At 47.0% G+C, this 21,566-nt stretch overlaps 1 protein-coding gene and 1 non-coding gene across 2 annotated transcripts; one reads left to right on the top strand and one right to left on the bottom strand.

The window, feature by feature from the left end:
• Positions 1-176: 176 nt before the first annotated feature.
• ift172 (intraflagellar transport 172) lies at positions 177-17,277 on the top strand. The gene is made up of 48 exons (XM_003971408.3): positions 177-379; positions 712-858; positions 1,060-1,172; positions 1,251-1,290; positions 1,469-1,534; positions 1,700-1,779; positions 1,910-1,997; positions 2,213-2,427; positions 2,515-2,638; positions 2,930-3,025; positions 3,143-3,304; positions 3,402-3,455; positions 3,577-3,680; positions 4,197-4,282; positions 4,526-4,638; positions 5,696-5,863; positions 6,032-6,168; positions 6,743-6,850; positions 7,228-7,312; positions 7,623-7,715; positions 7,873-7,950; positions 8,997-9,245; positions 9,725-9,803; positions 10,189-10,309; positions 10,741-10,885; positions 12,128-12,217; positions 12,316-12,413; positions 12,523-12,658; positions 12,723-12,839; positions 13,150-13,292; positions 13,420-13,513; positions 13,632-13,696; positions 13,785-13,965; positions 14,078-14,187; positions 14,664-14,793; positions 14,871-14,969; positions 15,043-15,152; positions 15,221-15,284; positions 15,351-15,437; positions 15,526-15,642; positions 15,796-15,906; positions 15,983-16,102; positions 16,182-16,277; positions 16,348-16,407; positions 16,479-16,577; positions 16,653-16,806; positions 16,884-16,969; positions 17,102-17,277. Exons 1-48 carry the CDS (start codon positions 341-343, stop codon positions 17,189-17,191), a joined length of 5,247 nt encoding a protein of 1,748 aa, XP_003971457.2. The 5' UTR covers positions 177-340; the 3' UTR covers positions 17,192-17,277.
• Positions 17,278-18,258: 981 nt separating this feature from the next.
• On the bottom strand, positions 18,259-18,336 carry mir124-2 (microRNA mir-124-2). The gene has a single exon (NR_105348.1). It is a non-coding gene; the product is annotated as a microRNA mir-124-2 (primary transcript).
• Between the last annotated feature and the right edge of the window lie 3,230 nt (positions 18,337-21,566).

Genomic DNA, 21,566 nt, shown 5'->3' with positions numbered 1-21,566 from the left:
GATACTTTTGTTAAAGCCTGCTTCTATTTATATTGTAGAATACAAATAATCTTTTTGACATATCGCACCCTTGTGTTCGAAACTTTCGATTTAATTTAAACACAAACTTACGTATTTACAATTGCGACTTTTCCTATACCATTGAATGCACCACAAGCCCCCGCCCTAGCGGTAACTAAGGAGATCGTTATAGTTTACTAGAAAGATGTCCTTTTTCGCTGTTAGCTACCGCTGTTATGTTTTCCTGGAACCAAAGTGCAAGTCTAAACATCAAAGGATCCGACTGCTACAGTCTTTATAGCTATTTTGTGTCTAACATTAATTGTAGTATAAAGCAAAAATGCAACTGAAGTATCTTAGAACGTTGTTACAGCCCCAGGTAAGCTCGATGATGAGTTAGCTTGTGCTGGCTAATGCTATAGTAGAATGTTTAATTGTAATAAACCAACAATATAACGTATTTCAACAAGAATACCTAGATTGCCGCTTTGCTTGATGAGTTGCAAAGCTAAACTATTTGGCTAAAATGCAGTTCGATGTTCGGACTTAATGTAGACATCCCGTGAAGTTTATCACTAACTTTACTTCATCTATCCTATTTAGAAGTGTGATGTGCAGGACCTAAAGAATGTCTTCAGATACACCTGTCCTGCAAGTTGCTCAGCTAGTAAACAGTTCTTGAGTTTTTGCAATCTTTCTTTGGTATAACAGGACGCTCATGCTTCCAAAGTGGCGTGCATGGCCTGGGCACCAAATAACTGCAAACTCGCCGTTTGCACGGCTGACAGAGTGGTGCTGCTGTATGATGAGCAGGGAGAGAAGAGGGACAAGTTCTCCACCAAGCCTGCGGCCTCCAAGGTAACAATAATGTTGCATCTGAACCCTTGAGTAATTTCTCCTGCAATATAATTAAGTATCTACAGTAGTGTAATGCATTACATTGACCAGAAGTATCACACAGTGACTGTATCATTGTGTGATACTTATGGCTCTTAGTCTGTAAGACATCAAAATGATTATTTGCTATTAATAATAGAAACACATGTGTTCCTATTCCAGTATGGGAAACAGAGTTATGTGGTTACAGCCATGGCATTTTCTCCAGACTCGACAAAAATCGCCATTGGTCAGTCCGACAGCGTCATCTTTGTCTACAGAATTGGAGAGGACTGGTAACATTTTCGTATTTGTTCAATCAGGATCATTCCTTGCACACAGACAGGTTTTGTAAACACTTTGTTCTCTTTTAGGGGGGACAAGAAAACCATTTGCAACAAATTTGTTCAGATGGTGAGTAAACACGATCAAGCTGTGTGTGTCTGAAACCTGCTAAAAGTTGACGACCTTCAGTGGATGAAGATGATCAGAGATCAATGATAAATTTGCTTACTTAATTAAATTACTTTGGGCTTATGTTTTAGTCATTCCTATGTTTTTTGGGGGAAAATGTTTACTGGCTGTTTTACAGACTGCTGTTACCTGCCTCCTGTGGCCTTCAGACACTGGAATTGTTTATGGATTATTGGAAGGAAAGGTATGTCCAGAACGTGTTCTCATGTATTATCATCCCCACAGAAACAGATTATGGTTATTATCATTGGTGATAGACTGAGACTGGAATTCCAGCAGGCGGTCAGTTTAGTCAGGTGCCTGATTAAAGGTTGCTCTCAACGCCACATCATTATTCTTTTTCCCATAGGTTCGTTTAGCCAACACGCACACCAACAAGTCATCGAGCATCTACACCACCGAGTCGTGTGTCACCTCACTGGCCTCAAAGTAACTAAGTATTCGACTATTATCGCCGGCAGATGGAAGATGCGCGCCTGTTTACTGACTGGACCTGTTCAAGTAGCAAAAGTCAACTGATGGGTTTCTTTTTCTGTGGTTTTTGTCTGTTCTGTGTCAGTGTTTCTGGGAAAGGCTTCCTCGCTGGGCACGCTGACGGGCGAGTTGTGCGTTACTTCTTTGACAGCGAAGGTTCAAGAGAGTCGCAGGTACTCGCAGATCATCATTGACTACAAAACTATATTCAAGAAAAGTGCTTAAGTACATGAAAACCAGTGCAGGTCGCCTCTCTGTCCCAGTCTAACTCGCGCTTTTATGTGCCATAATTAATGTTTTGGGTTTCTTGTGTATTTATCTCTGTTGTGCTGATATTTGGGATTATTCTGGCAGAGGTTTAGTGGGGCTGTGTGTGTTTTGGCCTCAGGGGGAGCTGTTGAAACACCCGTGCCCCCCGTATGCTCTGGCCTGGGGCACAAACAGCATCATGGTGGGCGGCTGCAATAAGAAGGTGGTGGCCTACAGCAGAGACGGCCACGTTCTGCAGACGTTTGACTACAGCCGCGACCCCACGGAGAAGGAGTTCACCGTGGCGTGCGGCAGCCCCACTGGGCAGTCAATTGTGTTCGGCAGTTTCGACAGGTAGGTAGACGCACTCTCAGCTGGTCGTCATGGCAGCACCATGATACCCGCGCATTAAGGAGCTGCTCTTCCTGGTGTGTCTGACAGGCTGCGGGTGTATAACTGGGCTCCCAGGAGAGGCGTGTGGGATGAAGCCAAACCCAAAGAGATTCCCAACTTGTACACCATCACCAGTCTGAGCTGGAAGAAGGATGGGTCCCGCCTCTGTGCTGTAAACACCTTTTCCCAATACTCTCGCTGATAAACAAACACTTACTCTGCATGGAGAGCATATTTCTGTAAGAATGGAATAGGATGGCGAGGCCGGGACTCTAATTTTAATATTTTTAATCTTTTTAATCTCTTCTAACATTTCCCTGTTTAAACCCAAACACTTGCCTTTAGTTTGTTCCCTCATGTTGCACTTGTGGAGGGGACAAACTGGCTCATTATCACCTCTTGAGGCGACAATCGGTACTACAAGACTCTGCTGAAGCGTGTTTATGTGTTTGTTCTGTGCCAGGGAACACTGTGTGGAGGAGTGGAGCTCTTTGACTGCTGCCTGCGGAGAACCAACTACAAGAACAAGTTTGAGATCACCTATGTCAGTCTGAATCAGGTAAAGGCACCAAGGAAAACCAAAGCTGCTGTTGCTCAAAATGTGGAAAAAGACAGAATAAAGGATTTCTGTACTGGTCTTTTTCTCTGTTTCGCCGTCAATGTTTCTGATATGCAGGTCCTAGTGAAGAACCTTTCTACAGAAACTCGGGTGGTCCTCAAGTCACATTATGGATATGAAATCGAAGAAGTCAAAATCATGGGTAAAGACTGCTACCTGGTGGCTCACACCTCTGATACTCTGTTGCTGGGAGACCTGCTGACCAATAAACTGAGTGAGGTATGACTTAAAGCCCTATTTGAACACATCTTGACATTAAAGTTACTCGCACATTCCTGCCAGATGCCTGTATGTTGACCTTTTTCCTGGTCTTCAGGTTTCCTGGCCCGGCTCAGGGGGGAACGAGAAGTTTTACTTTGATAATGAAACAGTACGTCAACAGGCAGTCATCTCTCTGAAACCTGTTTTGTGAGCAGTTAAGAATTTTAACTCACTTCATGAGGTTCATGCTGGCCTGTAGCATTTTTCCTGCTGTTCTGTGTCGCCATCAGGTCTGCATGATTTTTAATGCCGGGGAGCTGAGTCTGGTGGAGTACGGCAACAATGAGGTCCTGGGGTCAGTCAGAACCGAATTTATGAACCCTCACCTCATCAGGTGGGTCCACTTACACAAGCCAAACAAAATGGATTAAATAAAAAATGGATTAATAAAGTTCACAGGACTGAAGGAAGAGTTGATTTATATTCCTTTTTTTCTTAATTCTGAGAATCGAGGCTCTCTCCCGATATTAATCTCTAATTCTGAATCAATTATGCCCACATGGTGTGGCTGTGATTCTCTGCGATACGTGTTGTGTCCAGTAGGTGGGGGTGTTTAGCCGTGCAGAGCCTCTGTCGCTGAAGCCTTCGGGGCAGGAGACAGGCTGTCACTGCAGTCAGAACACATCAGCATTTAAAATATTCAGCGCTGTCAGAAATGTCAGGAGGTGCAAAAGGTTCCTGGAGAAGCTCTGACTGCTTCTCGCCTCCAGCTGAACTGTAGTTCGACAACTTTCCCTTCCTGTTCATTACTTTTGTGATACTTCGGCCACAGTTGAGCCAATGCCCATCTGCATCACTGTGAGTCTGAGCGTGGTCACCGTCACCAGTCTGTTACAAATGTGTGTTTTAGTGTCAGACTGAATGAAAGGAAGCAGCGGGGGGTCGAAGACAACAAGAAGATCGCATATCTGATTGACTTAAAGACCATAGCTATTGGTAAGATGATATGTGTTAACTGAATTGTCCAGTTTTCAGGTTTATTTTTAGTATTTATGAGGATTTGGCAAAATAAAATTGAATCATCAACACCTAGTTGATGAATGTGATTGATGAGCAGCCGAGGATGCTAATGGAAGCTATTTAATCCCAGACAGTTTCAACATAAAGCACAATATCAAAAATGTGAACCTGCTGACGGTCAGGCTGACTCTGTTATCTTCTCTCCACACGTCACCTCAGTGGATTTAGTTAAGGGCTACAATCTGGGAACCATCGGCCACGACTCCAAGGTCGACTGGCTGGAGCTTAATGAAACCGGCTGCAAACTGCTGTTCAGGGACAAGAAGCAGCGGGTGAGTGTGGAACCGCAGCACCCTGACGTATCGGAAGGGAGAAGTTTTGAGAGAAAAATGAAAAAAAGTTGAAAAAGTGCATGTGTATGACAAAGAAAGGGTAAGTGGTAGGGTAGTTAACAAAAGCATGGGCAGTTGGCTATAATTCCCCTTTTCATTGATCCACACAATACAAACACCCTTTTTTTAAAAGTGTGTGGTGCTCGGCTGATTAGCTTAGATGAAATGCTGGTAATGAATTGGTAGACTGGATCTAATTTTCTGTATTGAAAAGATTTACAGCAGCTGAGTTTTATTGCTGAATTCACCCTGCGGCAGCCGGGTGCTGGTGATGGTGGCAGGAAGCTGATGTCAGTTGTTGCCCCAGGGTGTTAAGAGAATCTAATGTTCAATCCCCGGGGCAAAGATGTGGAAAATCTGATAATTGGAACTCTCTCCATGGTGTCATCCTGACTGCACACCAGGGGTGAAAGGCATAAGAATAAAGTTTACTGTGCAACAGATCAGACCCAATCATTCTCCTCATGTTTCATGCTCTGTGAAGGACTTTCAGTCAAATCCAAATAGGAGAATATACTTTGATCAGAGAGTTAAGTAGCTGTCTGTCTATCATCATTCCGGCGCTTTAAATGTGGGGGTATTAACGTCAATAACACAGATTCACAGCAGATCTCAGCAGTTAAAAATCATAAAGAGTCAACTTATGTCATAAATGTCTCTCAAATTGAAATTTGCCTCCATCAACAGGCCGGTCTTTATTAAAAACTTTGCCGGCGGAGCTCCAGGGTAAAACTATAGACGGAGGAGCTTTATTAAAAACGGAGGTGGTAATGCTGCTGGTGGTGGTGGGGGGGGTGTTAACACAGCTGATTGCAACAGCGGGGGGTCTTCAGGGGGCAACTGCAGCTCAGCAAAATGTACAGAGGCCGAATCCGAGGAGACGGCGATGTTTCCAGGCTGCTGAGGCATCGTGAGGTTGCCACGCTGATTCCCTGACTTCAGCGGGGGCTGATGAAGACAACAATGAAGAACCCCGGTGTCTGTCCTCCCCCCCCAGCTCCAGCTGTACGACATAAAGAGCGGCGTGAAGGCCACGCTGCTGAGCTTCTGCCAGTATGTCCAGTGGGTGCCCGGCAGCGACGTGGTGGTGGCGCAGAACAGAGGGAACCTCTGCATCTGGTACAGCATCGACAGCCCAGAGAGCATCACCATGTTCCCCATCAAGGTGGGGGCTTTGATTAATGGGTTGGTCTTATACAGCATCCAGGTCTAGAGCCACAGGGGTCACTGACCTCACCTGTATGCAGAGTCTAGTGGCACGACTGTCTTGTGTTGATGAATTAAACGGACTGCAGGTGGACCTGACCTTTGGCCTTGTTTTTGTTACCGCCAGGGCGACATCGTGGACCTTCAGCGAGCTGACGGGAAGACCGTCGTGATCGTGGCGGAGGGCGTCAGCGCGGTGCCGTACGCCCTTGACGAAGGTCTCATCGAGTTTGGCACGGCGGTCGACGACGGCGATTATAACAGGTAGGTCAGTGGCGACGGCGTCCTTCCCGGTGTGCGTCGGTTGTTGCCATCGCAGGAGGCCCGCGGCGATGGCCGGCTGTTCAGAACCGACCAGATGTCCTTTTATCCCACCGCTTCCTCAAGCAGCTCCTCAAGGGTGCCTTCGCCGTTCAGGCCAGCTGGGAGGTTTAATCTGTAATTTCTTCACTCTGTTGTGATTTAAACACATTTAGAAATGAGAGGCCACAAGTGACCCCTGAATGTGGACGAGCAGCAGCTGAACTCTTCACTGAAACCGACGTTTTTCTTCCTCTCTGTGAAAAGAGGCTGCTGCTGAATGTGTCATCATCTGCTGTTAATCACCACTCATTCTTAATCCAGCAGAAGCCACATCCTTCATACACCACCGTGTTGCGGCTGTGTGCTCATATGATCTTGGGATATCAACATATTTCCTGTTGTCAACATTGACACGATGGCTTTGAAGCATCCCATCAGCAGCTCTTTCCCATGCTGCTGGGTTACCTGCAGCCCTGCTGGTGAGGCGCCGCGCTGCTACACAAACCAGCTAAACCAGTCAAATGTGTGTTCACAGAGCCGTCACGTTCCTGGAGACTCTGGAGATGTCACCAGAGTCTGAAGCTATGTGGAAGACACTGAGCAAGCTGGCTCTGGAGGCTGAGCAGCTGCACATCGCAGAGAGGTGAGCGCACGTACGCACACGCGCAGCATTGAGCATTCTCCTTTTGTTTCTGCATCATTAATAATTTATATGGGGTTCATCTTTCGTCAGCTCCATTTACATAAATCATAAAATTGGAGAAAGACACATTTTATTGTGAATGCCTGTGATGTTAATGAGAGGGGGAGAAAGAGTTTTAATCTGATGCAACTGTTCACAGAGAGCTGCTAATAAATTGCCTTTTCATCTCTGGGTCCCTGAATCTGCAGCATCTTTAAAGGCTAATCAGACAAAACCCGGAGTTTTTGCAGTTCCTTAAGAAGAGGCTGATTTCCAGACCTTTAAACTTCTAATTTCAGCCCTTCCTCCTGATTTCTCACCTTTATTTGTATTTCCAGGTGTTTTGCAGCGTTGGGGGATGTTTCGACGCTGCGTTTCCTCCAGCAGACAAACCAGATTGCTGACAAAGATTCACAGGGAGTGGTGTGTGTTCTGTATCCTCTCACACACACGCGCACACACACACACAGGCACAAATTCCAACTCCTTAACTTTAATTGAAACCAAGATTTAACTCTCAAGCATGACTTTCAGGTCATGAGGACCAGCTAAAATGTCCTTACTTTGCTAGTAAAAGGTCTCTCTCTCTCTCTCTCACACACACACACACACACACAAACATAATGAAGGGATATTTGGTGCTAAAATAAATGTTTTCCCCTCTGTTTATTGATGTCGATACTGTTCTCGGGTTGTTCATGTTTGTGTTTACCTTTGTGCACGTTTCTGCCAGGGAGGAGACGGAACAGCATCATTTGAAGTCCAAGCCCGCTTGGCCATGCTGAACGGGGATTTTAAACTGGCTGAGATGCACTACCTGGAGCAGGTTGGGCTCTCGTCGTCTTTACTGCAGCCAAGCTGGGCTCAAGTGCTTCGCGTCTGTTAAAGTTGTTTCTGTTGGTCATGGAATAAACATGCTGAACTGGTGTTTACCCTAAACACCTTATAAAGTCGTCGGCCTGTCATCGGTTTGTGTTTTGCAGAACGCGGTCGATGAGGTGATAGAGATGTACCTGGAGCTGCACATGTGGGACGAGTGCATCGCAGTGGCAGAAGCCAGGGTAATAAAGCCCCCAACACTCCTCTGCAGCTTTTTCAGTCCCTGTCAGCTTAGGGAGGGCTGAAGAACAGGCCTTCTCCTCAGTAATGATTCAAAGTTTAAAAAAAAAAGGTTAAATGTGTTCTTGTGACTATGCCAGTGGTAAAATAACAGTAGCCATTGCCCCCACAGTGGAGTTTTAATATGGCACAGGTTTACGGGCAGCTGTGATTGGCTACATAACATAACAAGGATCTTCAAAAATCTTCAAATTGTTCGCTTTTACCTATTTTTGCATCATTAAATTTTGAAATGAGTCTTCTTTATTGCTGTATAAGTGCCGTGTAACTGACAGTAACTCCTCCTGGAGGCGACATCCTCTGTTAACCCCAGAATGCTAACATCGCCTCTAGCAGCCCCATCGCCACGATCACAGCTCATCCTTTCTGGCTGGTTCTTGGCTTCCTGTCATGGCCAGAAGGTTTGCCGTGCCTCCCAGCACAGTGTCGAGGCGTGTAGGAGATAACAGGAGACAGGCCAGTACACCAGGAGAGGCAGAAGGAGCAACAACCCACAGCCAAACTGCTGTCTGCTCTGTTGTGCCAGGAGGAACAGAAGGAGCACTACAACAGTCCTGCAGCCTACCTGCAGGAGGCCACTCAGGTTTCATCAGGACCCAAATGTCCACAAGTGCTCACAGCCCAGGACTGTGCTGCTCAACTGGCCTGAGAACACCATATTTAGCAGATTCCCACTGGCACCATATCTGCTGTTAGGTACCAGGATGAGATCCTGGGACCCACTGTCCCACCATATGCTGGTGCAGTGGGTGCTGGCCTGGCTCCAGTGGGTCGCCTTTGCTTCCATCTCTAGCACGACTCACTGTCCTACTGCAGGTCTGCTTGGAGACCATTGTTGGGCTCAGGAGAAGGTCTAGGTGTCCTAACACACGTAAAGGTCACAAGTTGTCCTATGGAAATTTCTAGAAGTGTTTTTGAGCAGTGGCTGTTGACAGCAGAGCAGGAAGTTGCTGGCTCATTATTAAACATCTCGTGTCATTGATCCCAGGGGCACCCAGAGCTGGATAACCTCCGCAAGAACTATTTTGAGTGGTTGATCCAGACGGGTCAGTACAACAAGGCCGGTGCGGTGAAGGAGAACCAGCGGGACTTTCAGGGGGCCGTCAACCTCTACCTGAAGGCTGGACTACCGACTAAAGCAGCCCGGCTGGCCATAGATCAGCCGGAGATCAGCAGCAACAGTGACAGCGTCGGCCGCATTGTGGCCAGTCTCATCAAAGGAGAGTTTTATGAGAGGGTACGTGGACCCCTTCTCTTCTCTTGCTCTAAGCAGCTTTAACAGAAGGAGAATGGAACATTTTTCTTGAGGCTCTTCATGTTTACTCTTTGTCTTCGTCCATCTGTCTAGTTTGTCTTTGTTTCTGTCTTGACTGCTTGAGTGACTGTTTTCCTGCAGCCATCTGTCCTCACATGACGGTTGGAATAGGAAGAGAAGCAAACGCGCAGTGAAAAAGATTCTTCCAGTTGTAAAGATCCTTCAAAGTTAATTAGAGTAGGCATTCGTAGTCTTTGCTAAGGTCTGGGCTACGTTTGTTTTTTTAAAAAGCCCTTTCAAATCAACAGGTTAATTAACTGCTGCGTTTTCATACACAAGGTCACAGCAATCAGAGACATAAGCTCCCAGAAACCCACTTACAATATTACACTGATGTCACTAAATTTGCATTCTATATGACTGTCTGACTCGTCTTTATCAAACCTTTCTCTGTCTTCCAGGCTGGAGATCTTTATGAGAAGCTCAGAAACAACGAGAGAGCGTTAGCTAACTACTGCAAAGGTGGCGCTTTCAGGAAAGGTGAATCTTTCATGAATGCATTTCCAGCCCAATGTAGATAATTAGCAACTGTTAGCATGCTAAGATGGGGACGATAGTGAATAGTTGAAGTGATGCAGTTTACCCATTGCGTCTCTTATTTGCAGCTTTCATAAAGGGGACAGAATGTTTTTATTTTAGATATTTAATTATGGCTCAAACTGAACCAGCATCATCCTCCCTGATTAGCATTAAACTAGAATTTATACCTACCTGAAATTGCACTCAGAGTGAGGTAATCTGGGAATCACTAATTGTAGCTGTTAGCTTTTATCCTGTCCTGCAGTAGATGCGTCGTTTACGTTGTTCTGTAGTTAGGTTTGGTGTAAACGCGCTGTAGATTTCATCAAGTTTCTGCCTCCTGTAGCTGTGGAACTGGCCCGTGTTGCTTTCCCTGCTGAGGTGGTGAGACTGGAGGAGTCCTGGGGAGATTACCTGGTCCAGCAGAAACAGATGGACGCCGCCATCAACCACTTCATTGAAGCTGGGTGTGTGGACTGAAGAAACAAAGATTTGGACAGATGGAGAGCAGGAAAGATGATTTCTGAAAACAAAAACAATCCCAAAAAAGATTGCCAACAGTTATTTATCAGAGCCAAAATGGGTGGATGAGAGGCGATATCTTTAGCCATTATATTCATTACCCAAAAACGCCACTTAAATTTGGTCATAGCCGCCCAGATTTTTATTCAGTTCAGGATGAAAAAAAAGCATCTGAGAGTGATTTTTACTGTAGAAACTGCCAGGAAAGTTTGATTTTGATCATCTGGTCTTCCACATTTAACACAAAATTCACATTAACTTGAAGTTAGACAGTTCTGCTTTCAGGAACGTGCAGCTTTAGCTTCAACGGCTGATATTTAGTTCATGTGTGTAATTATACACAAATGCATTAAACTGACTTCTTCCTCTCTCTCAGCTGCTCCCTTAAAGCCATCGAGGCAGCCATCGCTGCTCGCCAGTGGAAGAAAGCCGTTCACCTCCTGGAGTTACAGGAAGATTCCTTGGTTGCAACCTACTGCGTGAAGATAGCGCAGCACTATGCTGCCATGCAGGAATACGAGGTTAGAGAGGATGAAGATAAAAGGCCGTTGAAGCACATTTAGCGGCAAAAACGCACAAGTATCCACTGATGTTCAATATTATGGAATCTTGACATGGGGAGTGAGCACAGCAGCAGTGAGGGAACCCGTTACGTCAAGTGAAGCCAAATGCAGACAGACAAACCTGACCATAAAAAGGTTTAATTCTGAAAAAAGTTACAAAGAAATAAAGGTGCAATAGGTGGCCAGTGTGCCGGCAAGTGAGGTTGGTCTGGGCAGCAGTGAACCAGGAGCTGCAGGAATGGGGAAAAAAACAAGACAAAGCTGGGGCAAGTAAAAACTAACAAGGAAGGCAGACGAGCAAACATCCAAGCTCAAAAAACTCAGGTAAAGGGAACCAAGCATTACCACAGAAGAGTGCGGATGTGGTCTCAGTAAAGCTATGGTTGCCAGAGTGGCTCCTGCAGTAGTCATTTGGGCTGGATGCTTCCAATAGTAGCTGCTCAATCACCAGAAAATCAGGCCTGTTGAAAAGGAAAAGAAAAAGCAAAATCTGGTGTAATTACACAGAGAAAGGCGAGAGATGATGGTGGCGATGACGACAAGGACGGCGGTGGCAGAGCACAGCGTGTTCGGCTGGTTCTGATGAGCTCAGCTGAGCCAAACAGCCTGCCAGCCTCTGAAAATAGCAGCGCGTTTCGCTCTGTTTGCTCTATGGGCGAATTCACAGAAAGCAATTAAGATAACAAGCTCTTTACTGTCCAACTTAGGGGAAGTTGCAGGGAAAGTATGATTCATTGCAAAGTCAAACAACGAAAGACGCTCACACCTGCGAGTTTTTGTCACGACAGACCCACACGCGCGTTAGCTGCTTTGGCGACAGCGCTGATTCAGGCTGTAATATTAATTCTTCTCTTAAGTGGCAAAAATCTATTTACACTTCTGCTTCTCCCAAATTCTATTACAGGTTTCACGTGACTCTTGCAGGAGTTTTTCTCTCTGCTATGTTTCACACACACACACACACACACACACACGCGCGCGTGCATACAAACCCCCAATATGTGCTGCAGATTAGTTCATTTGACTGATGTCAGCTGGTTCCAGACTTTATCTGGAGGCAGAAGAGGCTCCTGGGTCAATGGTAACTTGGTGCTCCACACGTGGCTGACGTTAGCAACATTAGCACAGATGCTATAAACATGCCAGTATGATATTTGGAAGCTACCCTCCTCAGTCTTGGTCTTGCTTTGTTTGTTGCAGATGGCAGAGCAGCTGTTTGTCAAAGGAGGTCACATTAAAGATGCCATTGACATGTACACAGCAGCAGGGAGCTGGGAGAGGGCACACAAGGTCAGCGCTCCCTCAGCCTTCGAATGAGTCGGGGGGTAAAAGTCCCAAACTGCGTACGTCCTAAATGAAACAGGGATTCTCTGCTGTGCTGTTTGCAGCTGGCAGTCAAGTGTATGACCACGGAGGAGGTCTCAGCTCTGTACATCAGCAGGGCCCAGGAGATGGAGAAGGATGGAAAATACAAGGAGGCAGAGAGGTTAATGCAGAGCGATGAGAGGCGGAGACTCCAACAGCCGTCTCCTTTCATATTATCGACACCATCACTTTCAAACAAAAAGGTGAAAACTCGGTGTTTGTGCACGTAGACTCTTCGCGGTGGTGAAGAAGCTAGACCTCGCCATCACCATGTACAAAAAGAAACGGATGTTTGATGATGTCATTCGCCTGGTGGCCAACTATCACCCCGAGTTCCTCAAAGAGACCCACGTGCACCTGGCCAAGGTGGGTACGCTGCTGGATCTGTCCTGCTGGCAGAGTGGCGTGTCTATAACCACGACTGTTGCAGGAGCTGGAGAACGAGTCCCGCTTCTCCGAGGCCGAGCACCACCTAGTTGAGGCTGACGAATGGAGAGCTGCGGTCCACATGTACGGCACCATAGAGATGTGGGAGGACGCTCACAGGGTAGATGCTCTCCATGTTCTCCAGACTGTAGCTTCACGACAACAACAACGTCTTCATCTAATATCTTTATTAGTCCTGCCCAATAATTGAGACGATTGATCAGCTAAATCCTGTTGATTAATCATGATTAATCTCCGTTCAAATATATTCCTGAACAACAGGTTACTAAGAACACGTCGATGTTGGCGGTTCTGATTCTGCTGTGGTCCATGACACATCCATTCAGATGATTGTTTTAAGGAAATGTTTCAAACCTGACATTTTATTCCTGAATGTGATCTGTGTGTGCACGTGTGTGTGCGCGTGTCAGGTGGCTAAGAGCCACGGAGACCCAGAGGCCCAGAAGCGTGTGGCCTACCTGTGGGCCCACAGTCTGGGAGGAGAAGCTGCTGTGAAGCTGCTCAACAAGTTCGGCCTCTTGGAATTCGCCATCGAAACAGCTTCAAACAAATGGTGAGCGTCACGGCAGCGCGTGAGCGTGTCCACTCCTGATGTCCCCTCTGACCTCTGCGTCTCTGATGTCCAGACTGGTCACGATGGGAAGTGACCGGGCTCTAAAGTCCTGTTGTTTGCTTGACAGCTTGTTCAGCTTCGCCTTCGATTTGGCCCGTTTGGCATGTAAAGAGAAGATTCCCGAGGTCCACCTGAAACACGCCATGCACCTGGAGGATCAGGTGAACCCGCTCATGCTTTGACACACACGCTGCACTCAAATCAGAACGTCCAATAACAGTAATAAGATAAAATTCAGAACAGAACCTCACTGATTGAATGCTGCCGTGGTTCTTCCAGGGCAAGTTTCCCGAGGCCGAGATGGAATTCATAAAAGCAGGAAAACCCAAAGAGGCTGTGTTAATGTGGGTCGTAATGCAAATAAGTTTCATCAAGAGGTTCATGTTGGGGGGGTAAGGAGTGATTCAGTGTGTGTGTGTGTGTGTGTTTCAGGCACGTCCATAACAAGGACTGGGCCGGTGCCCAGCGGGTGGCTGAAGGCTACGACCCGGAGAGCGTGTGTGACGTTCTGGTGGAGCAGGCCAAGTTCTGCTTCCAACAGAATGAGCTCCAGAAGTCCGAAGCTCTCCTGCTCCGAGCACAGAGACCAGAACTGGCCGTCCAGTTTTACAAGGTCAGTAAAGCGGTCTCGGTTCAATCGAGATCACAGGTAACTGAAGACATAAATCTTGTAGCTGCTCTTTTAACAGTCTTGTTTTTCTGTATTTGGTGCTGATGCTGAACAGGAGGCAGGAATGTGGAGCGATGCTATCCGGATCTGTAAGGAGTACCTGGCTAACAAGCTGTCAGTGCTCCAGGAGGAGTACGAGATGGAGACCTCCAGGAAAGGAATTCGGTGAGAACGGAGCGGAGGGAGGATGCCACCGACACGTTTGCTGGAAGGGTTTCAGCGTAGGAAACTGCAGCAGATCGAAGCTTTAATGAAAACAGCTCGTTAGTTATCCAGCAGCACGTCTCATCTCGTCTCATCGCTCGTGCCTCTTTAATGAGTTCAGAGAAAAACATCTCAAACTGGTGCTGGTGAAAACCAACGAGGGAGACGTTAAACTGAGAAAGCACTGAATTATTCCCCCAGATGAGCGGATTAAACGGGCATAAACACACTGATGTTTGCAAACAGATGTGATAAAAGTAGGAATGAAGTTCATTAAGATGACAGGAGCATATTTTTCTCCCTCTACCAACATGCTAATGAGAAATCAGAGATAGTGTTCGTGTTGGACTCCTGCAGTGGTGAAAGATCTCGCTGCACGGAGCCGAAAACACACAGCTGTAAAGATCTCACCTGCGGGGACGCTGTGCTGCTTTCAGGGGGGTGGAGGGCCTCCTGGAACAGGCCAGAGAGTGGGAGCAGTCCTGCGAGTATTCCCGAGCTGTGGAGTGTTACCTGAAGGTGAAGGACGACTCCGACGCCGCTCTGGTGGAGAAGTGCTGGATGAAGGTGACGCCTCGTAGATGAAGCTGCTTCAGTAACAGTCGATCTGAAACCGTCTCACCTAAATCCTGGGAACCTTTCAGGCAGCAGATTTGTCCATAAAGTTCCTCGGCAGAGATCAGGCGGCGGAGGTCGTCAGAGCGGTCGCACCGCGACTGGCGGAGCGCAGGAAGCACGGCGACGTGAGTGCCTGCACACGCACGCTGGTCAGGCTCAGCCCCCGAGCTTCTGCTGAGTCCGTCTGGCCCGTTTCAGGCTGCTGACCTCTACCTGAGCGTGGACCTCATCAAGGAGGCCATCGACGTCTTCATCGACAGCGAGGAGTGGAACAAAGCTAAGAGAGTTGCCAAGGAGCTGGAGCCAAGGTTACACCACGGTCAGGTGACAACACACACTTTCCAGTCCCAGCTGTCTCAGCTCTGATGTCCGGCAGGTATGAGGACTACGTGGACCACAAGTACAAAGAGTACCTGAAGAACCAGGGCAAGGTGGACTCCGTAAGTACTGTGAGCCGTTCCAGCCTTGTTTAGCAGGTTCCATCTAACTGAGTTTCACAACTGTAGCTGGTGGATGTGGACGTGATGGCAGCTCTGGACATGTACGCAGAGAGAGGCCAGTGGGACAAATGTCTGGAGACGGCTTATAATCAGGTTGGAGATTTCGCAACAGAACCAACCCACGAGTATGAAAACCTTAAATAAAGTTTGGGTTTGTTGACGACATGCTGCCACCTCCCAGAACTACAAGGTCCTCCATAAGTACGTGGCTCTCTACGCCTCGCACCTCATCAAGGAGGAGGAGCCTCTGAAGGCCTTGCAGTTGTACGTGCAGCACGGAGCGCCACCTAACCCTCAGGTCCTGCCGATACACCCCCGCCTGCCCCCCAGCTATTTAATCATTTATTGAGAAGGAAACAATAATGACTCAGCTACAAAAAGAATTGGTTGTCTTCTGTTTCACTCAGGATGAATTTTGTATAACAATTGTGGTGATTCTTTCTTTCTTTAGAACTTTAACATCTACAAGCGTCTTTTCCTGGATGTGATCAACCTTCCCAACACGGACGCACCGGAGTTTTTCCGAATGTGGGCCGACTTACGCAACTTCCTGCTGAAGCTGGTATGAGCGCCATCTGCTCTCCCACGTTCCTGATGACATCTTCTCCCAGTAATTCTGCCGTTTGTGGCGTTCTTAGAGCGAGAACCTGTCTGGGTCTGCGGAGGCCAACTCTCCTGCTCACGAGGACTTTGACCAGATGCTGCTCGTCGCTCACTACTACGCCACCAGATCTGCCGCCAAAGGGGTCGAGCAGCTGGTACGTGGAAGAGAAAGAGGATGGAACATTTATCTTTTCTGCTCTTATAATATTCCTTCCCTCTGTTGTGTGTTTGCAGGTCACCATAGCAACCAAGCTGTCGGTGTCGCTCCTGCGCCACACCATGCTCATTCCTGCAGACAGGGCCTTTTATGAGGCCGGGCTCGCTTGCAAGGTCAGAGAGGGAGACGCAGTTCGTTGTCTAGGAGGAAAAAAGTGTATCAGCTCGTTCTTTATCCTGACAGGCTGTTGGCTGGGAGAACATGGCCTTCGTCTTCCTCAATCACTTCCTGGATCTGTGTGACGTGAGTAATCTCATCCGTCCGTCTGACCAGCATGATGGAACGTCGCATCAGCAACTGGTTCTTGTCAACAGGCCATCGACGAGGGGACGCTGGACACCATGGACCACTCTGACTTCTCAGACACCGACATCCCCTTTGAAGTTCCCCTTCCCACCAAACTCTGCGTCACTGTAAGACCTCTGTGACCATCAGGTCAGTCGGGCAGACAAGAGAAAACTCTGTGTGTGTGTGTGTGTGTGTATCAGGATGCCCAGCGGGAGGAGATCCGTGACTGGGTGTTGATGGTGTCCATGGACAATCGGTTGGAGCAGGTTCTACCGCAGGATGAGAGGAAATCTTACGAAGCCTCACTGGTGGACGCCAACACCGGCCTCCGCTCTCCACCCTGTATTATCACTGGTAACACACACACACACACACGTGTGTATGTGTGCTGTCTGATTTATATTTCTGAATGACCTTTTTCCTGTGTTCAGGTTACCCAGTTGTGAGGAACAAGGTGGATCTGTCCTCTGCAGCAGCCAACAAGGAAGACTGGAACAAGTTCCTCATGGCCGCAAAGGTGAGAATCCAAACTTTCAGAAGGGAAGATGTTGTCGTTTTACTTCTGATACAACATTAAAGCTGCCACCTTAGTGGCGGTGGATTATTGTCTCATCTGATTGGTTGGTGATTGTGTCCGTCGTCCCTGCAGACCAATCACAGCCCGGAGTGTCAGGACGTCCTGGAGTTCATCAGCCAATGGTGTGGCGGCCTGCCAGCCTCCAGATTCTCCTTTGACTGAGCGTTGTTATTTGTTGGTGTTGTGTTTGTATATTTCATATAAAAAGTTTCAGATTGAAGAAAATAAATGTTTTTATTGTGAGTAAATGTTTTCCTGTCCTACTTTTCTCAGATTCTCAACTATTCGTATGTCTAATGATTCATGACATTTCAATATTTCAGTGTGTTTGTGTCTTTCTGAAAGTGATTTTTGGTAAATGTTAAATAATTTGACACATTAAAAAAACAAACAAGCAAGAAATACAGTTGTGAAAGTTTAATCCTTATTAATTATGAAATTTGTTTTTGGTGGAGGAAATTGGAACTAATTTAATATTTTAGGTCATGGAGTAAACTTTTCACACCAAGTTTATAAAGAAGCTTTATTTTATGATTCATCAAAGATAACATGACTGGAAAAAACACATAAATAACATCAATACTAAACCAAGATTCACACACACACGTATATACGTATAAAAAAACATACATTTCTTTATTTAGGTCACGTCATACAAAATCTCAATAACAGTTAATCAATACAAGGTGTCATACATTATGAGCATTGTTTACATGTAGCATCATATTTGTCAGTAAAATAATCAGTTCAGACAGATTCCAGATGAAATCTTAATAAGGGGTGGAAGACAGTGGTAATTAAAAACTGCACAGGAATAATTTATTAAGGTGTGTTGGTGTCTTTTCTGTTTCCAATTTTAAATTTAAACTAACAGAACAGAGAAGGTGAACAGTCCCGTCATCAGCCCAAAGTCAACAAATGTGAGAGAAACTGAAGATTTTGGAGCTGATGAAACAGGAAACAGTCTTTCAAGTAGTGAGAGGATGGACGATCATACCGACATTTAAGATCTTTATTTTGTTCAAACGGGGTTTATATATATTCAACGTCAAACCCAGAAACAACACAAACATCAAAGATCTTTTAAAATCCCGAAGGAACTTCAAACGGGATGAAGGCGCGGCCACTGGTGGCCGTTAGCGGTACTACGCCAGGCTCTTGCCGTTCTTTCCTCACATAAAAACGGGGAATGTGGAAGTTGTCCTCCAGGACGTGCTGTCTATCAGCTGCTCTCTTGGCATTCACCGCGTGCCTTAATTGTATGGACATTTAAATCAAGGTCCGCTGTGAACACGAGGAGAGACCAGCTGTCGTCACCTGGTGCATTCTGGAATTCTCTGCTTCTCTAAACCTGCCAAAATCCGCTTTATTGACTTCCTGTAACGAGTTGACTTCCAAACACATTTACGTTAGCCAGGTGGAAATGATTCAGATTCTTCTAGAGGCTGAGCTACAGCCCGAACATCATGTTCCTCAGCTCGTTTCTGAGCTGCAGTGTTCTGTCAGAGTGTGTAGGTATGGACGTGCGCGCGCGCGCGCGTCCGTGTCATCTGTTATTAACTGTCTCCTGCTGACCTCCAAGGACAAAAGCTGTAAAGAGCCCAAATCGGACGGCTGCAGGTGGATGAGGGCGCCCTGCTGCTGCGTTCAGCGCTGGTCACGCACGTCTGACAGTTTCTCCGGGGTTCCTGCAGAATTGGAACCTCTTTGATGTTTGTGCTCCGGGATGATGCTCACCAGGATGAGCGGCTCGGCTCATTTTCATGCTCCGGGAGAGGAAAGTGACACCGTTCAGGGCTTCTTGGAGGATTAAAGGAGGACAGCGATTTAAAGTGATGCAAAGACGCAGCTTTGTGGGTGGAGGTGGAGGGGGGGGGGGGGGGGGGGGGGGGGGTGTACCAGCATGCTCCTTCAGGCAGCACTGCAGACCATTAAAGCATTAGCCTCCATTATCAGGCAGCAGCAGCCGTAATGCGCGTTCTTATGGAGCACTGCATTAATGACACATGCGGCTGCTGCAGCTGAAGATGATGCTTCTACCCCCCGAGAGGCCGCAGCACCCCCCCCCCCCCCCCCCCCCACCACCACCACCACCACCACCAAAAGAAAAAAAACAACATTTATTCTCTAACACCTTAGAGCACAGATGCTGCTCAGAGGCTCCCCGGCAGAGTCATGATGGAGAGATGGACCCATCTGCAGCCTCATTACCCGTAGAAATGCTAATGACCCAGATAGCTCATGTAGGCTAATGCATAGAGGGTGGAGGGGGGGGGGGGGGGGGTCCTTTGTGGGGGTCGCGCTGTTTGGGATCCTAAATGAATCAAATATGAAATTCAGCAGGCGGAAGGATATCGGATCACAATAATCTAACGCCAACGGTTTAGTTTGCTGTTTTATGTAATCAACGCGCGCGCGCGAGTGTGTGTGTGTGTGTGTGTGTGTGTGTGTGTGTTACAGGGTTTGGGTGTGTTTCCCGATCATCTGAAGGAGAAGCATCAATAAGAGGTTCCGCAGCGCACATGCACTGCGGCTGCTGCAGGAGCGGATTCAGCGCGCAAGAAAGAGGCCGGAAATAATCCGGGATTAAAGTGAAACCTCGAGGCCTTCATGTTGGTGAAAAATGATAAATGACAGACAATACCTTTCTGTGGAGGGTGCAGCATAAATGGCGCAGCTTGGAGGTCTCCCTCCCTCTCTTTTTAAATAATACCGATCGAATGCAGCGTGAAAACACGCAGACGGAGGTTGAGGAGGACCGCTGGCAGAAGGTTGTGAAGCGGCTGGGTGTGAGTGCGCAGCCCGGTCCGCTGGAGCTCCGCTCAGGGATGCTGAGGATGCAGATGGATGCTGAGGATGACGCGGAGGTCGGATCGTCCTTCCTCCGAAGCGGAAACGGATCAAACGAAATAAAACAACGGGCCTGACGCTGACGAGGCCGTCGAGCACAAATAGTCCAAATCCAGAAGAGTTTCGGAGCCTCGCGACGTCCCGAAAGCGCCAAAAAGCGCGTTCTGAGCGCGAGTGCGTGCAAACGGGAGGGATACAGGAGCTGAATGGATGGAGCGAGAGAAGTTGGGCGCAGTCAGAGGGAGAGAAGGGGGGAGGAGGAGGGGAGATCCACCGAAGAGAGGGAGAGAGGGAGGGGGGGGGGGGCGTTTTTATTTATTTATTTTTCATCTTCAGCTCAACTCCAGCCCGATGATGGTGAACCAGGGTCCAGTCCAGCTCAGCTGCCATTAACGGTCCAGATGCTGCTGCAGAGCATCCTGGGAGGGAGGGGGGCCTCTCATCCCGGGGCTGGATCCCATCTTCCCTGGGTGGAGGACACGCTCCGTGGACATGCCCCAACCGTGTTCTCCAACACACACCTGGTCTTTTCTAATGCTGCTCTTTGCTCAAGACGCCAGATATTTCAACACACATCAGCCCAGAGGCAAAGCTAACTATGCTAAGCTAGTTTAGCAATGAGGCTCTTTCAAAAGAAATGTTGATATTTGGCTTCATTTTGAAGACAAATAAATAAACACGTTAAAGTATTCGACGGGACCTTAGCCGTGCAACAAGAACATCACATTTTCCAGCTTGTGTGAAGCTGCTTGTCGGTGATTAGCTGAATCAGCCCCACCAGCACAGGTGTCGCTTTTAAATGACATTTCCAGTTAAAAAAATCTTGTTTTTTTCCGGACAAACTTTCAGTTTTGAGCTTTTTGTTCACTGACCTCCATGTTTTCAGGTCCAGGAGAGCAGAATGATGCTGTTGATGACAGATGTGGTCTGCAGCGCTGGCGTGGAAGCATGCACAGGCTGAATTGCTGATTTCTGACACCTCCATGCAGGCTTAATCTGAGAATTAAGATAAGGTTTCCATCATGAGCAGCTTCAATCCTGGGTGCCTTCATGTGGCTCATCATCTGGATCGATGGTCTCTTTGGACCGGACCGTTACCGCCACACCAACCACCATCACTGTCCTCAACGGTGCTCTTGTTTCAGTCTAACATTATTTGACTCTTTTATTGAATGTTAAAGTGCCAAGTAATGATAATTTAAAAAAAACAAAACATTAATTTGGATAAATGGAATTAAAGTAAACCCTCAGCGCAAAAACAAGGCTGAAAGTCACTTAAGATTTCTTCATTTTCTCCTCATGTGTTAATTCAACGGAAATATTGACACAAAGGAATAATGTTGAAACTCACGTATTGCTTAATAACTAAATATGGACTTTCCTTGATTGGTATTTGTCTTTTGTGTTTTATAAATTTTACACGGTAAAACTTGCGGTTGCAGTTGTAATTTGAACTCATTTCGGAAAAATAATAACAAACACGTCTTGTTTGAAATTTTACTTTACAGTCCACCACATGTAATAACTCTCAAAGCGTTTTCTTATCTATACAGGACAGGTTAGATGTTTATTACGGTTGAACAGACCTGAAATCAATGATTTCAGGGAAGCTGTTGTTGTTGTTGACGCGTTTATAGTTCATGAACACGTGGGAGAATTACACAACTGTTACATTTCAATGTTACGT

The sequence above is a fragment of the Takifugu rubripes genome, chromosome 16, assembly GCF_901000725.2.
Source record: "Takifugu rubripes chromosome 16, fTakRub1.2, whole genome shotgun sequence".
In the NCBI taxonomy this organism is placed as follows: Eukaryota; Metazoa; Chordata; class Actinopteri; order Tetraodontiformes; family Tetraodontidae; genus Takifugu; species Takifugu rubripes.
Note: the sequence above shows the minus strand (reverse complement) of the source record. Positions and strands in the feature narration are given on the sequence as shown.

Excerpts from the sequence above, each read along its gene's own strand:
- ift172 (XM_003971408.3), top strand. The coding sequence starts at position 341 with ATGCAACTGAAGTATCTTAGAACGTTGTTACAGCCCCAG. Across the intron at positions 12,414-12,522 it reads AAATACAAGGAGGCAGAGAG|ACTCTTCGCGGTGGTGAAGA; the intron begins GTTAATGCAGAG and ends TTGTGCACGTAG. Across the intron at positions 14,970-15,042 it reads AGCGCAGGAAGCACGGCGAC|GCTGCTGACCTCTACCTGAG; the intron begins GTGAGTGCCTGC and ends GGCCCGTTTCAG.